Genomic DNA, 15,789 nt, shown 5'->3' on the forward strand with positions numbered 1-15,789 from the left:
CAAAATCTAACACCAAATTCTTAATTAGTAAAAATTGCCCTACGGGATTCAAAACGTGAAATTTAGCACAAGTCAAAACATGAAATTTAGCATTAGAAATTGCCAAATAATGAAGTGTACAGTACCATATTAATGATAGCCAAAGAACACCAAATAGTACTCAACTACTGCAATCATAATTAGCAGGGAATGTGAGTCAAAACATAAAATTGTCAGTAAATTTCAAAATACAGCATAATGTTGAAAAGCACAAGTCAAAACGTGAAATTAACCATTAAATATAGGCAAATAATATTACACTTTTAAGAATAGCTAAATAATGTTACAAATTGGGACATGATATGAATCAACACAAAATGTAGTGTTAGAAGCTCACAAAATCCAGTAATGTAGATTTACAAATAGTGTGTTCTCACAATGTTATGCGTTGATGGTCGCGTTTCACAATTCCAATTTGAGTTTCGTTGTTCCAAGTCTCCTGCCTTGGAACAGAAAATACACTCTTAGCCGTTATAACCAAGTGCAGCAAACCGCAGATCTTGTGAGGGATACAGGAGTATAAATCTACATTGAGGACAAATCATGCTACCTAGGACAAGATTCAGGCAATGAATAACATCATCATCATTACATGCCTCCATCACCGCCACCACAAACTCGATAGTGTATGACACGCACACCAACTTTCACAATTACACATCAGACTGGGGAGTCTCCCTTGACAGCTGCTTTGTTCTCACAGTCTGTTGGAGGTGACCTTCCTTTCCGAGACCCAGAGTTAGTTGATGATGGTTCTTCTAGTTCCTCAAAGTCGGAAAGCAATTCTCTACAACCAGCTGCATCTAGGACATCAGCATCAAAAGGAGGAGAGGCCTAATCAACCTTTATTTAAGGTGCTTTGTAATATATGAACTATCAATTACCTGGATGATGGATTAAGGGGCCCAGCCATTATGCCAATGTATGGGGGTATAGGATAAAAAGCACAAAATCCTGAAAAAATTTACCGAGCTTCGTGTGGCAATGGAAAATGTGTACATGAAAGATTTTGTCAAAATTCCTCTTACTTTCATAATTACAGGGTAATTAGTAAAAGTAACTCAAACTAAAAACATTGATCCCTACAAGAAAATACAGTATTTCTTCTGTTATCGTAAATTTTGATTATTACATTGATATAAAACAAATTGTGAGCAATGGGATCTGTATAGATTTCAGGAGTCACAAGACAGGAAGCTTTATGAATATACTCTTCTATGCTAGCACAAACCTCAGAGAGAGTACCCATTTGAAATTGATCTCTGACATCCACTAGCTTTTACGTTTGTTTTTCTTGGTTTCGGCAAGAATTTCATCATACCAAAGAGGAAAAGACAATTTCAATATCTCCCTAACATAAGGAAGAAGAAAATTCACTCTAATAAGAGTTCAGAAGTGGGTAATATGGGTGAAATTAGCAGAGTTAGTGAAGGAGAGAGATGATGAAGGATCAACCATCTCGCTTAGAGAAGTAAGATATTGAGCAGAGGGATCTTCATTTTTGATTAAATTATGATAAATAACATTTTGTTTATTAATATCCGAAAAGGAACATAAGATTCTTGATAATCACGATTTATTAATATTGTCTTAATAAAAATACAAAGAAAAACTTTAAACGCCTGTATCTCAAAACTATATTTATCTACCTTAAAATTTTATCTTCTCCCCTAGCTTTAAAGGTATAACAAAGAGGAAAAGACCAATTTCAACATCTCTCACTAACATAAGGAAGAAGAAAATTTGCTCTAAAAAGAGTTAGAATTAGCTAGCAAAAAAATTACTTCTAGAAAAAAAAAACTTTTATTGGAGTTCTTCATCAGATCTAAATAGGGTAGTAATCCCAGGTCTTAATATCAAGTATCAAGGGAGGAGATGGAATTTGAAAAACTCATTTTCAGGATAAATCACCCTGTCACAAAACCGAAGGTCAGAGGCAAAAATCCTATTTAGGGCGGAATCGTTTTGTGCTCAACAACCATCAACATCAGGACAATCATGGCCAGAAAATCGGCTTGTACCTTCTAAGAGAATAGGCAGTGGCCATCTCCAGCCCATCTTCAGGAAACCCTCTTGTCCCTCATCCCCTGCCAGTCCCAAGGACAAAACCGTGGAAAAGGGATGCCTACAAAGGAATTTATGGTGGTGGTGGTGCCACGGAGCGGAGGACTGGACAGCGAGGGTCCTGTGCTCAGGATACCTTCTTCCATTCATTAGGTCTCCCCCTCCTCAAATTCCTTCCTCAGAGCCACATCATTTTATGCAGGAGAATGGCAGACCTTCTTGCCCTACAGAAAGAAGTGAAAGATATGATGCAGAAGTACGCCCTTCAGGAATTCGACGGCGGGTCTTGTGGTCTCTTTATTAGACATACTCTTGTGAAAAAGGCTTCTGGAGGCTGGAGACCAGTCATTGATCTCTGCTTTAAACAAGTTTGTTCAACAGCCGCTTTTCAAAATATAGACTCCATCCACAGTCGTTTAAGCGATAAGACCAATGAACTTCCTGGTGACGTTGGACCTCAAAGATGCATACTTCCAAATTCCAGTGGATCCTGCATCTCAGAAGTACTTTAGGGTAGTAGTCAACAAGAAGGTTTACCAGTTCAAGGTGCTTGGTTCGGTCGACACCTCCACAGGTATTCACAAGGATGAACGGCCTTGTGTCATCCTGGGCTCATATCAACGGAATCAGATTTCTAAGCTACCTGGACTACTGGCAGTTGCAGATTCCAAAGAGAACCTGGTCCTTTGCGACAGTCTTCTCAACTTTTACCAGTACGTAGAGGTCTTGATAAGCCAAGGGAAGTCGGTCATCATCAACCTCCTAGAGACTCGTTTACCCAAAGATGGAGATAGCCACCATTCAGGGGAGAGTCTTCCTATAGGAAGACAGGATCTCACGACAGAGATAGCCACCATTCAGGGGAGAGTCTTCCTATAGGAAGACAGGATCTCATGACTACAACAAATGGCTCGCTCATTTCTTTAGTGTCAAAGTCTGCCAGCCCAAATTTTGCAGATGCTCCTAGCTCATCTCTTTTCTCTGGAACGGTTGGTTCCCGTAGGAAGACTAAAATTATGTTCTCTTCAGTGGCGACTGAAGTTTTCTTAATTGCAACACCTTGATGATACTCAGTCTTGGATGGCCCTTGAAGTAGAGGCCGAGGAACGAGGAATATCTGGAATGGTGGTTAGAGGCGAAGAACTAGAGGAAAGGAGGCTGTTTAACAGTCCCTCCTCCAGAGTTTCAACTGTTCACAGATGTTTGAAGTAGGGTTGGGGAGCTCATTTGCACCTTCGAATGGTATCAGGAGTGTGGATGGACCATGTGCATCAAAGCCACTTCAACGTTCTAGAATTAAGGGCAGCGTGGCAGGCGCTACAGCATTTTTGCCTTCATGAAGGCCTCTTGGTGGTATAGTTTCAATGAAGGAAAACGTGGTGGCAGACAAGCTGAGCCAGATGACACAGATAGTTAGAGACATCCCTCAACAAAATGCTCCCGGTCTACTGCTTGCTGGTCTCTGATCCAGGAGCAGCATTCGAGGACTTTTAATTCCATTGTGGCCTTACATGGAGTGGTACACATATCTACTTCACCTCTTAGCAGAGATGCTGAGGGAACTTCCTCCCTGTCACAACCTGCTATGCCAGCTACATATCAGAATTTACCATGAAGAGATGAAATTTCTACATCTTCACGCGTGGAAGGAAAGTGATGTGTGACTGGCCTTTTCCTTTTTTTTTCAAGCATGGCGAGTGCCTCCTAGCGGCCGGCCAATAAACTACTGACTGGTTTGTTTACATCTCGATAAAAGTTTTAACTGCCATGTTCCAGCAATTGCTGTTGTCTATCTCCTATAGTAAAGGACTGAGACTTATGTAGTTAGGAAAAATTCAAAGTATTTTTAAAATCTGTTTATGCTTCCCATGCTTTTTGCGAAAAATAAGGGATGACTGTAACATGAAAAAATTTAGGGATTTGAGGTCCATATTAGACACACCATGAATTCATATGGGACAAATTCTTTTTTGGAAACTATTTAGTTGCCGATGTTGACAGTTAAAGGTACTGTACCACCAAGTGGTGAAGTTGCTGAAGCTTCATGATTGGAGAGTATCTTCAATTGAAGGGCTTTTTGTAAGGTGCTGCACAGGGGATGTCTGGATACTTGAGACAGATCTTTGCAACTGTCTACCAGGAAAGTTGGCTATCATTCTGGGTTTGGTGTTGTAGAAGGGGTATTTATCCGGTTGAGCATATATGCTGCAGATCGTGGATTTCCTCGTTTGTCACGGCTGTCAAAGGCTACTGCCCAGCCTTTAGTATTGTCTTTCGATTGGATGTGTATAGATCTCTCCTCCTTGTGTGAGTTGTCAATGCTAATAAAGTGGGTTGAGCAGTTTTCCCCACCCCAGGGCCTCAGCCCTTGGACTGGTATTTAACTGTGGTTCGCAAGGATTTTACACACACCATTTTTGAAACTTGGAAAAAGTCGTTAGGCAGAACTGACCCTTAAAACTGCCCTCTTGCTAAGCCTTAGCATTAATAAGAGAGTTGGTGAGTTGCGTATTCTCTCCAGTCACCCATGCTGAGCATTGGAAGGAGGTGTCCCGTCCGAAATCATCGTCAAACCTAGAGTCCTGCAGTGAAGGAATCCAGGATTGAGACCTTCTCCATCCCATCTTTGAGTAAAGTAATGGGTGGCAATTGAGAGATGTTTCATGTCTCGTCCTTGAGGGTTCTGTGGTGCTATTTGATGAATACCAGATACATCAGGCCATAGTATCAGCACCTCTTCCTTAGCATTGGCAGAACAAAGAAAGAGGTGTCGAGGAACATGGTCACTGTCTTTTTGAGAGTGTATGTACCAGTGAGGACCAGGGTTCACAAAAACCAGTGGTATAGGCCCCTCCCTAATTTTCAAGAATATTATGGCAGTTGGCCAGGCATTGAAGGCTGGGGTTTGGAAATGCCAAAAACCTTCACGGTTCTCTTACCTACAGTAGTATACTCTCTACACAATTATTTTTTTTTGTCATGAGACGGGCAGCATGCTGTCTGTGGTAATCCATGAATGTATGTCTTGGATGAAAGGTAGGATGACTGGCTATTCTTCATATTTCCTTCACTTCATCGAAGGATGAAATAGTCGTACTGCTGCTAGCTGAATCTGACTTGATGCTGGTAAGCTATACTTTTGACCTTTCTTGTAGAATCGAAAGAATTATCTCCCCCCTCTTCATATGCCAGGCATATCTTTCCATACTACTCTCTCTTTCAAGGATGGGATTCCTCCCTGGACTACATACCAGTCTCCTTGTACGGGCTAGGACCTATCGGCCGATTCATCCTTTTGATGGAAAGATAGGGGTTGGCTGGAGTCATCTTTTTTGCAGCAACAGGTAGACTGACATTTCCAGGAAGAAAAAGAACTAACCAGTTTGGTTTTAGGTCGACCTCCAATCCACCAATTAGCGAGTCTTCATGTTTTAAAGGGTGGAAGGTTTGTATACATGAAGGAACAAATAAAAATTTTTAAAAGTACTTTGTACTTTTTTAGCTTTACAAACCTAAGTTCTTAAAAGTTAAACTTCCCACCTCAATCCCCTCTCTCAGAGTGAAGAGTCTTCGACAATCGTGTGAGCAGGGCTACTTTCCCACGTGCACCACTTGTCGTAAACTACCTTGTTTACAAATTCATCGGCCATTCCAGCTCCACTAAAGAAATTTCCCATATTTCAAAGGACTCAAAATAGTTTCAGGGTTTAGTGGCCTTACTACACCTGCTTGGGGTCCTGATCTCCTATTTTAGAAATTTGCATGACATATTTTTTGGTGAACACACTTTGGTAGCAATTAGCTACATGACTAAAATGTCTGTTTGGCTTGCTTCTCGGGTTGTCCGCTTTCTTCATTTGAATCACCACTATTAAATGCTATTGTCTATTGTTCAACAATAGTGCTTGAGTTAATAATTATTACCCTTCTTCAGCTGAAGTTGCTACCTCTCACATGCATTTTCTTAATAAGACTTCAGTTCTGGAAGTGGCTTGGTCAGTTTGTAAATTACCCTTTATTAAAAGGGCTCGCTCTTCTTTATCACCTTCAGAGACTAGTGTCACAAGATATCATGATCAAAAGCCAAGAAATTGTACCTTTTGAGGCAAGGGGATAAAACTGTTGTGTAAAGACAATATTTTGGAGATGCTTAAAAATATGTATGCTATAACCAACAAATAGCCTCCATGGCCCCATTGCTTGGCCTTCTGGACCAAATCCAATCCAATCATGATCCTCCTACCAGACCAAAAATCATTAATTTACTTTTTTTCAGGCAGAAGAGAGAGAGAAAGCCTTGTCAGAAATCTCCATTCAGTAGTACAGTAGAAAATAAACTTGAAATTTTTCCTATCCATATTTAAATTTGTATGGTGTGGCTTGTATAAAATTTTTGTGCCACTTATAATAAATTAGTTCATACTTATGGGTGGTAAATCCTTCAAGGTTCTCAGATGTGTTTTCTGGAGACATTCCCTCATGTAACCTCCAAATACTCTTATGAATTTAATGCCAAAAACTCAGAAAGGCTCCTCACAATGGAAAGCGAGGGGAGGTCAGTGTGGGAGCCTTGCTGAAATTCGGAATCATAATCCTAAAGCCTCAAGTTTTTCTCCCCACTCAGAGCATAGTGGTTTTTATTTCTCTCAAAACCTGCTTATGTCTTGAAGCCTTGTATCTAGATTACACGAAAATTGAGGCCGGTGATTGACAATTTTTTTTTTATTCAGTGCGTCACATCCGTCATGCTATGAAATTCTATTTTGTTAGACTAAAGACTACTTTCCCTGAGACATTCAAACTAGGAATGTGGACCTATACTAGTGATTGGTTTCTATGAAAAAAAAAAAAAAAAAATTCTGTTTTTTTTTTTTTTGGGGGGGGGGGGGTCATCATCATCTCCTCCTCCACTTATTGAGGTAAAGGGTGTTGGTTAGACTTTGTTGGTTTGGTTACCTAGCTGTAAAACGAGTTTGACTTTCTGAAATTTTTACCCTCTTAGAACTTATTTGGACCATCCTCTTGAGGGTCTTAAGGTAATGATTTACCAGCCCCTCTATCATTTTCAACAAATTTTAGTAGAACAAAGCTGTTTTTATTTTCTCATCTTGGTATTAATTCTGTGCAGTATGTATGTATACACTGGAATTAAAATCAAGAAACAGCAGGAGGGAAGCATAAGAGATTAATAAAACACATGTATAATATTCATATACATTTACCTGCCACAATCCAGTTTGATTTTTTGTTGTACTGTGTGAACCCCATTTCTGTTGTGTATGCACTCTGCTAAAGTCAAAGAATCTATGATAAGGTAAGAAAATTAAAATCTAACAGTCTTTTGAGTTGTGCAATAGAACTGTAACAAACAGAATGTCTCAAGCTTACTTTCTGCTGAGCAATATTTCAATACTGATCTCTACTTAAATCATTGTTGTTGATGTAGTGGACCTTAGCTATGCAAGTACATTATACATTTGCCATCAATAGATGAAGATTAGCCAGGTTTTACACACTTAAATGGACCACTAAGACCTTGAAAAAAAAAATTAAACATTACTTATTTGTATAGCTTTTTATGTCATTTTGAACAGTATGCTAAAAGAAATACAATTGTTGATTGAAACTCTTGTTCAGAATTTTCATTAGCATAATATGCTGATAATGAGAGTTTGGAATACAGTACAGTATATGCATAAAGTAATATTGAAGATAGGTGTGAAATATATAGTGCACATGCAGTACTATATTTATTATTCTGTTGAAATTTCCTCATTATTCATCATCATAAGAGCAATAAGAAGTAAAAAAAAGGTCTTGTTTAAGTAATTTATAAGAATGAGGATAATTTAATTCTGTAAAAGGTTTTATACAGTATACTAAGATGATTTGTGCCGCACAGTACATTATTTAAATGTAACCGAGCATGGTTTGTTGATATTTCTGTATTCCTGTCTTGCAGATGGAAGGAGCAGGTACTTGTTCAAAGAACAAAGAAAATTCCTTTGCTATGAAGGGTGCTGAGGAGACTGCCACTGAACATAGAAGGATTAAAAGAAATAGAGAACATGATGCTCTAGAAAAGGAGTTAGATGTTGACAGTAGTTGTGAGAATAAGGCTGGTGAACGGAGTACAGCTACAGAAGTGATTTTACCTGACAGTAGTTGTGAGAAAAAGGCTGATGAACAGAGTAAAGCTACAGAAGTGATTTTACTAGACAGTAGTTGTGAGAAAAAGGCTGATGAACAGAGTAAAGCTACAGAAGTGATTTTACTTGACAGTAGTTGTGAGAAAAAGGCTGATGAACAGAGTAAAGCTACAGAAGTGATTTTACTTGACAGTAGTTGTGAGAAAAAGGCTGATGAACAGAGTAAAGCTACAGAAGTGATTTTACTTGACAGTAGTTGTGAGAAAAAGGCTGATGAACAGAGTAAAGCTACAGAAGTGATTTTACTTGACAGTAGTTGTGAGAAAAAGGCTGATGAACAGAGTAAAGCTACAGAAGTGATTTTACTTGACAGTAGTTGTGAGAAAAAGGCTGATGAACAGAGTAAAGCTACAGAAGTGATTTTACTTGACAGTAGTTGTGAGAAAAAGGCTGATGAACAGAGTACAGCTACAGAAGTGATTTTAGTTGACAGTCGTGAGAAAAAGGCTTATGAACAGAGTACAGCTACAGAAGGGATTTTACTTGACAGTAGTTGTGAGAAAAAGGCTGATGAACAGAGTTCAGCTACAGAAGGGATTTTACATGAAACCCAAGAATTGGAAAAAAGAAAGAAATCCCCAGATAGAGGTAGATCCAAAGAGAATTCTGCTAAGGGCAAACACGAGAAAAGCAAAAATGGAGACGAGAAAGACAAAGGCAGCAGTCAGAGAAAAGAGAGAGGGCATTCATTAAAGTTCAGAGATAAGTCAAAAGAGAAAGTTGATAAGACAAGCAGTGAAAAAAATGAAAAAAGAGATATCTCCAAAGACAAAAATGAGAGTGGTAGCAAACACATTGTTGAAGGTCATACTAGTAAAGGTAAGAATAGTAATTTTTTAAAGACAATAGTTAAGGGAGAGAAAAGTATTGATACAGGTAAGCACCAAAAAGACAAAGCCTTAATGGCTGAATCTTCTAAAAAGATATCTGAGGCATTTCCTAGTAAGAGCAAACATAGGAATAAAAGTGACAATGAACGAGACAAAATACATATTAAGGAAAAGGAAAGAGAAGACAAAGAAAAGAAAAGTCATCACTCTAGTTTTTCTGAGGATTCCAAAAGTAAAGAAAAATCTAAGCATAAAGCAGAGGAAAGTGTTGACAAGATAGGTAAGAAAGAGCATATGTCTCACAAATGCAAGAATCCCACCTCTGCAAAGCACAATGATAAAAGTGAGAAAAAGGAAGAAAAGAGCAGGGGAAAAAAGCATGGTGAAAACGAGAAAAATGAAGAAAAAAGAAGGGGAATAAACCACAATGAGGAAAAGGAAGAGAAGAGAAAGGGAATAAAGCACAATGAGAAAAAGGAAGAAAAGAGAAGGGGAATAAGGATGAAAGACAAAAAAAGTTCTAAGTCTCTTAAAGAAATTTCAGGTAATTTAAAGGAAGAAAGTAGTATTTTTTTTGAGAATACACAAAAGCATTTATCTGAAAATCAGGAAAAGAAACTAGTAGCTCAGAAAAGATCCATATCCTCTGCATTGAATAAATTGTCATTACCTGGAATTAAAAATATTGATGTATTGAAGAAGTCTTTAAGTAAGAGTTCCTCTCAAATAAGCAGTCCTGATCATACCCTTCTGCCTGAGGCCATTGAAACACCGGATATTTTAGAATATTGTCTGAAAGCAAACTCAAGAAGTGCATCCTTACCAGATGTGCTGTTAGTTTCAGAAATAAATGAAGGCAGTCAAAAAAACAAAAAGAACTACACCATGAAAACTTTAAAATCTAGTATTCATGATATCTTGAAGAAACTAGAGTCGCCAAAGAAGACTAGCAAGAATAATAGTAATGAAATTGGAGGGAAGAGGAAAAGTATTGATGGAAGAGCCAATTCCCCCTTAAGAGAGAGAAAACAAAAGACAAAAAAAGACAAAAAAGGGCATGAAAGCAAGGAAAGCCTTTCATCAAACAAACTGTGTTTGATGGGACACTCTGGAAAGGAAAGTAAAAAAGATCTTAGCTTGGGAAAGCAGTGTCATGCTGAAGATCACAAAAATAAATCACGTGTGTGTTCTGAAGCCTCACAAAGGGACAAAAAAGAGTCTGGGAAAACGAGAGAAGTGAGGAAGGATTCTACAAAAACTGGATGTATTACCTCAAAGAAATTACAGTTAAAACAGGATAATTCAAAATCTCCAAAGAAATTGCAGTCAAAAAAACAGGATACTTCAAAATCTCCTTTAAAAGGCAAGTCATTCAAGGAGAATAGTTGTGGAAAGGTAAGAAATTTCAGGATTATGCTTGATGACATCATGTTGAAACCAGAATATGTTCAAAAGTATCACTTACCTATTAGTACTTGTAGTTTTGATGGTCAGTATAACACCTTATTGAAAAATAAAGAATGTGAATTGTGTAATAATGGCTGTTCATGCAAACTTTTCTCAACTGGTCAGAGTACAGTTCGGTCTCAACAGAGTAATAGTGAAACATTGAGCGATGACAAGCAAATGGTTAGAAACGGTAATTTGGCAGATTTAAGACAGCCAGAGGAACAAAATATGGAAGTCACTGTAACCAGTTGTGAGTTTGAGAAAACCAGCTCAGGTAATCACAGGGCCTTTGATAATTTGATGATTACTTCCGAACCTGGAGAATTAAGTACTTCTAATGAAATAGGTTCTTTCTTGCAAGAAGAGCCACTTGACCTTTCTGTTCAATGTAACTTTGTTGTGGGGTCCAATACTGATGATCTCCTGCAGGAATATCACAAGAAGGAAGGTATGCCAAAGGAAGTTGATATAATTTCACAAAACCCAAGTGCTGAGAAACAATTTATGATCGCTAGATTCTTGGCAACCATGAACCCAGAGGATGTCACTCTTGAAGAGTCTTGTACAAACCTATCCGAGATGAAGAGAGAGGATTTGTCCTGTGAAGACGAATCATCTAGTCTGCAAGATGTTCACATATATGGAAGGCAGTTTCCATTTGTTGATAGCTTTATAGAAAAGTCTTTGACTTCTCACGTTGATGGTCAGGATTCTTCAGTTCCTCCTATCATACAGGAGAATTTAATCTCAAGTTCTGGGCGATATGGTGATACCCCAGAAGTAGTATTTAGTTCAGAGATAGGTTTCAATGACACACTTTTGTTAGATATGTCACCCAATATGTGCGACCTGAACGCTAGTGCCAATTCCCTATCATCAAGTGAGCTTGTTGTTGAAAGTTTGCCAGATCATTGTAAAACAATATTGGTTAATCCAGGAGATAGCATATATTCACATTTATTTTCTGAAAGTTCTGGAAAAGTAGATGATCCAGAAACATCACTCAGTAACAGTGATGAAGATGATAAAAATAAAGTTTCAAAGGACATGAATAAGTCTGATTTATTTCACCAACAGGTTCCATCTGAAACATCTCCAAGTTCAAAACATGATTTGGATAATGTTGGAAAGGAAGCAATTCTTGTAGATAATTCTTCTGTCTTTCACAGTGAGGCAAATAATTTTAGTGCTAAATGTGACCTTCCCTCAGGCAAAGTGCGAAGATGCATAGAATTGCCAACACATTTTGCCTCGGAGACTCCACAAGTGATGGACCCGAAAAGACTTCCTCAGTTTCTGTATACTCCTACTGCTTCTGGTATTAAAACCATGTGTGATATTATTAGAAATCCAATATCTGTAAGCAGTAAATTGAAACAGATGTGTATAGAGAGTAAAGATAATAAGGATGAAAGTGAAGATAAATGCATTCAGAATCTTAAGGCTCTGGTGATTAGGAAAATTCAGAATTTGCAATATGACGACCCTGAATGTCATCAGTCTGGTGAGGAGCCAGGTTGTATTTCCAAATCATTTCGATCTAGAGCAGAGAATGAAGCCAATAGTTCCCCTGATGTAGCCTCTAATGACACCCACCAGGCTGCAAGTTGTGATGAAGTGGCAGGTGACTTTGATTCTATGCCAATAGACAGAAGTTCAATTTTTACTCCAGATGTGAACTACCAGCCAAACTGGGAGAATAGTTCTCTCTTTCATTTTGTTCAGTTTGAAGAAAAGTCAGGTGTGCAAAAGTTTCACCTTGTAAATGCTGATCAAAGTGATATTGCCAAACTGAAAGTTTTATCTTTAAGATATAAGGTTGTACACACTACATTGAGTGGTGTGATCAATTCCCATGGCAGTGTTTATGTACGTCCTGAGCATATGCTGAATCTACTAGAGGATAGTCAGATACAAACAGTTTGTAGATGCCCACATGTAAAGTTTGGGGTATGTCTTTCACTGATGGACATTTTGAAAGGTATTGGACGTCCAATATTAGACACAAAGTTCATCCTGCTTATCCACCATACTTCATTTTTAGACGCATCATTAGAAAAGTTGATAAGTGCAGTTGTGAAAGATTTCAAGTTAAACCAAGACCACCACCATCAGATTTTTATAACTTCACGTACTTTAAAGGTGTGCTATTTGAGTCTTGAGAGTAGTCAAAATGCCAAAGGCAGAGAAAAGGAAGCTTATGGTATTGTTTTAAGGAACATTACCACTTTGGTAAAATGTATAAATGAAGGTGATGGGAAAATTGTTGATGGAGGTCATTGGACAATGCTAGGTCCTGACTCTCCCTTTCATGAATTTATATCATGTTTAAAAGTAATTCATAAAAATCTAAATTATGTTCATAGACATGCTGCTTTAATTGTAGGTAAGAAGAATCGTGATTTAAAATCATCATCATCCTTGTATGAGTCTGTCAGTGCTGATGAAGTGTTGTTAAGGGTGTAACATAAGAAATTTGTTCAGCTTTTGTTTGTACCAATACAGTAAGGTGGGATTTTAAGAGAACATTTTTAGTACTTAATCAGATGATGATTTAAACTTTTGAAGTTGTTAGGTGGCCACTGTTTCTATACAACATCATTTTATTATACTTTTCAAGGACTTTCACTTTCACTTTTCTTACTAGTTGATTTTAACTTTTGTTTTTAGAAATTTTAAACTTTAGTGGCTCTCTATAAGAGACATCTGATGAAAAACACAAACAAGAAAGTTAAGAAAACTTGTGTTGTTTTGTACTGTGTTCTACTGGTTCTCTCTCTCTCTCTCTCTCTCTCTCTCTCTCTCTCTCTCTCTCTCTCTCTCTCTCTCTCTCTCTCTCCTGTGTGTGTGTGTGAAGTTAACAGATTATCTTGTTTTCCTAAAAAAATTGCCGTCACTTACCATAGGCAAAGGATATTTAATTTCTCTTCATTATCACTTTGCGTAGACTGTGTGTCAGGTATAAAGTTTTCTTGTAAAGAAATTGGATATCCATCATAAGAATATTTTTTGTGTTTAAACTCAAAATTCATTACAGTTCAACTAACTCAGCATGCAGTGTAATTTTGAATAAAGGTTTCGAGTTAATCTCTCTCTCTCTCTCTCTCTCTCTCTCTCTCTCTCTCTCTCTCTCTCTCTCTCTCTCTCTCTCTCTCTCTCTCTCTCTCTCTCTCTCTCTCTCTCATATGGTCCTGTAGGGCCCTCTGTAGAGGGTATGAAGGAATAGACATCATTATTATAATTATTGATACCTGGCATTGTTTTAGGTAACCTCTGAGTAACCAGGTGTTATTGCAGTAAAGTAAAAAGTTTTATTCAATGTAATTATATTGTTTCATAGGCTGTAGATGTCATGAAACATGTTCTCTAGATTTATTAAAGGAATTAATCTCTCCTGGGGCTCACATTAAACTTTTTACATTAAGCAAAGTTGCATGATTGATTTTTGTGTGTATGGTAGAAGATATGTTGTGATCAATTCCTTGCCATAATAACATGTGATGTGTCTTTGTATTTTGATAGCGAGTATACTGCTAAGATTATAATTCTAGGCATGATTGTCACTGTCATCGAGAGTTCCATAACATTGTCTTTGTTTTCGTGTCCCATGATCAGTATGTTGAACTTAGTATCTCAAGTACTGTATTTGAAATCAATCTTTATTTTAAGAAGGCCCAATGCTTACCTGAAGTGTGTATATTGATCCCATCCTCTATACGTGCTTCAAGTGGGCTTTTAAGCACTTGTTAGAATGTTGTAAGAGGACATCTTGTGTAGTAATCTTTGACACTAAAATACCCACTTGTTCTTTTATTTGTTTCAGTCAGGTATATTGTAGTAAAATGTTCTTTAATGTTTTAGTGTCCGTTTTTTTTTTTTTATCTACACTGATGGGAAGTGTTCCCCTACAACATTGTAATCAACTGCTTTTGAGGGACTTTTAGCATAAGATTTCTACTTTTATTATAGAATAGCATTAAGTTGAAAACAGTGTGTGTTGTTATTTTGTAATCCTTTTTGGGGAGCAATTTAGTATGCTTCCATGGTGTGAATAGTGGGCAAAGCTTAATGAAAAGAAAGGGGAAAAAATTGAATTCTGGAGTTGTTTGTTGCCATGTAGAGGGTAGATTTAAGTAGTTAAGTATTGTCTCTATTGATAGTTTCATGTTAAAAGATAGGAAACTGTAATGAGATGCCCAGATTAGTGTTATTGTATATTTATATGGGTTCAAATGAATGGTAAATCACAAAATAAAGTAAATAACAGATTATGCAAATAAAGATATTTAAATATTTGTTAAGCTTTTTTTGTTACCAACTTCTGATTTATGTAAGAATTACTTAAAACAGTGATTTATTCAGAAAAGCGAACTGTTAGCTAATTGACTAGGTTAATTGTTGTCTTGTACATGACAAATATTTTCTATATGAAATGAAAGATGGTTATATCATGAGGATTGGGCTTTACTATGCAAAAAAGAAATTCCCTTTAAATAGATTCAATTTGTTTGTCACTCTTTTATCTGGAAAAAAATGTCATATGTGGTTATTTTTTTTTTTATTTGTTTGTGCATCATATGTTTCTTTAGGAATGGAAAAGATGACAATTAGGTAAAGCTTTTGCTATGGTAAATAATTTCATTCAACACTGGTGTAACTTGGCTAGAGGTCTTTCTGGCACAAATTCATAAATGTCCTGAATACATATATTATTGATGCAAAGTTAAACATATATGCACAATTTAATAGAAACTATGCAGTAGATTTGTTAAATCTGATAATTTTGCCATATAAATGTATTGACATGTCAATTCTGATGTTATACGAAGTGTCTAGGGATCATACTTTGTAGTCTAAGGAGGCTAAATGTAGGATTCTGCCACAGACTTATTATTAAAGAATTTAAATTTAATTCATAATGTGCACTGGGGTTCTAGTCCTTAGATCTCCCCAAATACACCTTGGGGATCGGTGCCATCAATTCTCCTAAGAAAGGCTTCTGTAGACATTATGAAGGGTATTTGCAGTATCCCATTAAACCACTTTTCAGAATGCTGATGACGAGTTTGACCTTCGGTCTTTCAGGTAGGCCCTCCTTGACTTTTTGAGGGCGTTGGTAGCTAAAGCTATCTTTACCCTGGTACCACTTGGACATATTGGGCCTCAAGTGTCCCGGTGATGCCAATGGTGAAGGGCTT

The 15,789-nt window shown here is 37.3% G+C and overlaps 1 protein-coding gene across 2 annotated transcripts in view; it reads left to right on the plus strand.

Moving 5' to 3' along the window:
* LOC137642480 (myb-like protein X) overlaps positions 1 to 13,249 on the plus strand; it is an 87,005-nt gene extending 73,756 nt beyond the window's left edge. For both annotated transcript variants that reach the window (XM_068375068.1, XM_068375069.1), the window contains exon 5: positions 8,066 to 13,249. In XM_068375068.1, coding sequence (XP_068231169.1) covers positions 8,066 to 13,057 — 4,992 coding nt within the window. In that variant the 3' untranslated portion in view covers positions 13,058 to 13,249. The remainder of the gene's footprint in view (positions 1 to 8,065) is intronic.
* The last annotated feature ends 2,540 nt before the right edge of the window (positions 13,250 to 15,789 follow it).

This window comes from Palaemon carinicauda, chromosome 6, assembly GCF_036898095.1.
Source record: "Palaemon carinicauda isolate YSFRI2023 chromosome 6, ASM3689809v2, whole genome shotgun sequence".
NCBI classification, from domain to species: domain Eukaryota; kingdom Metazoa; phylum Arthropoda; class Malacostraca; order Decapoda; family Palaemonidae; genus Palaemon; species Palaemon carinicauda.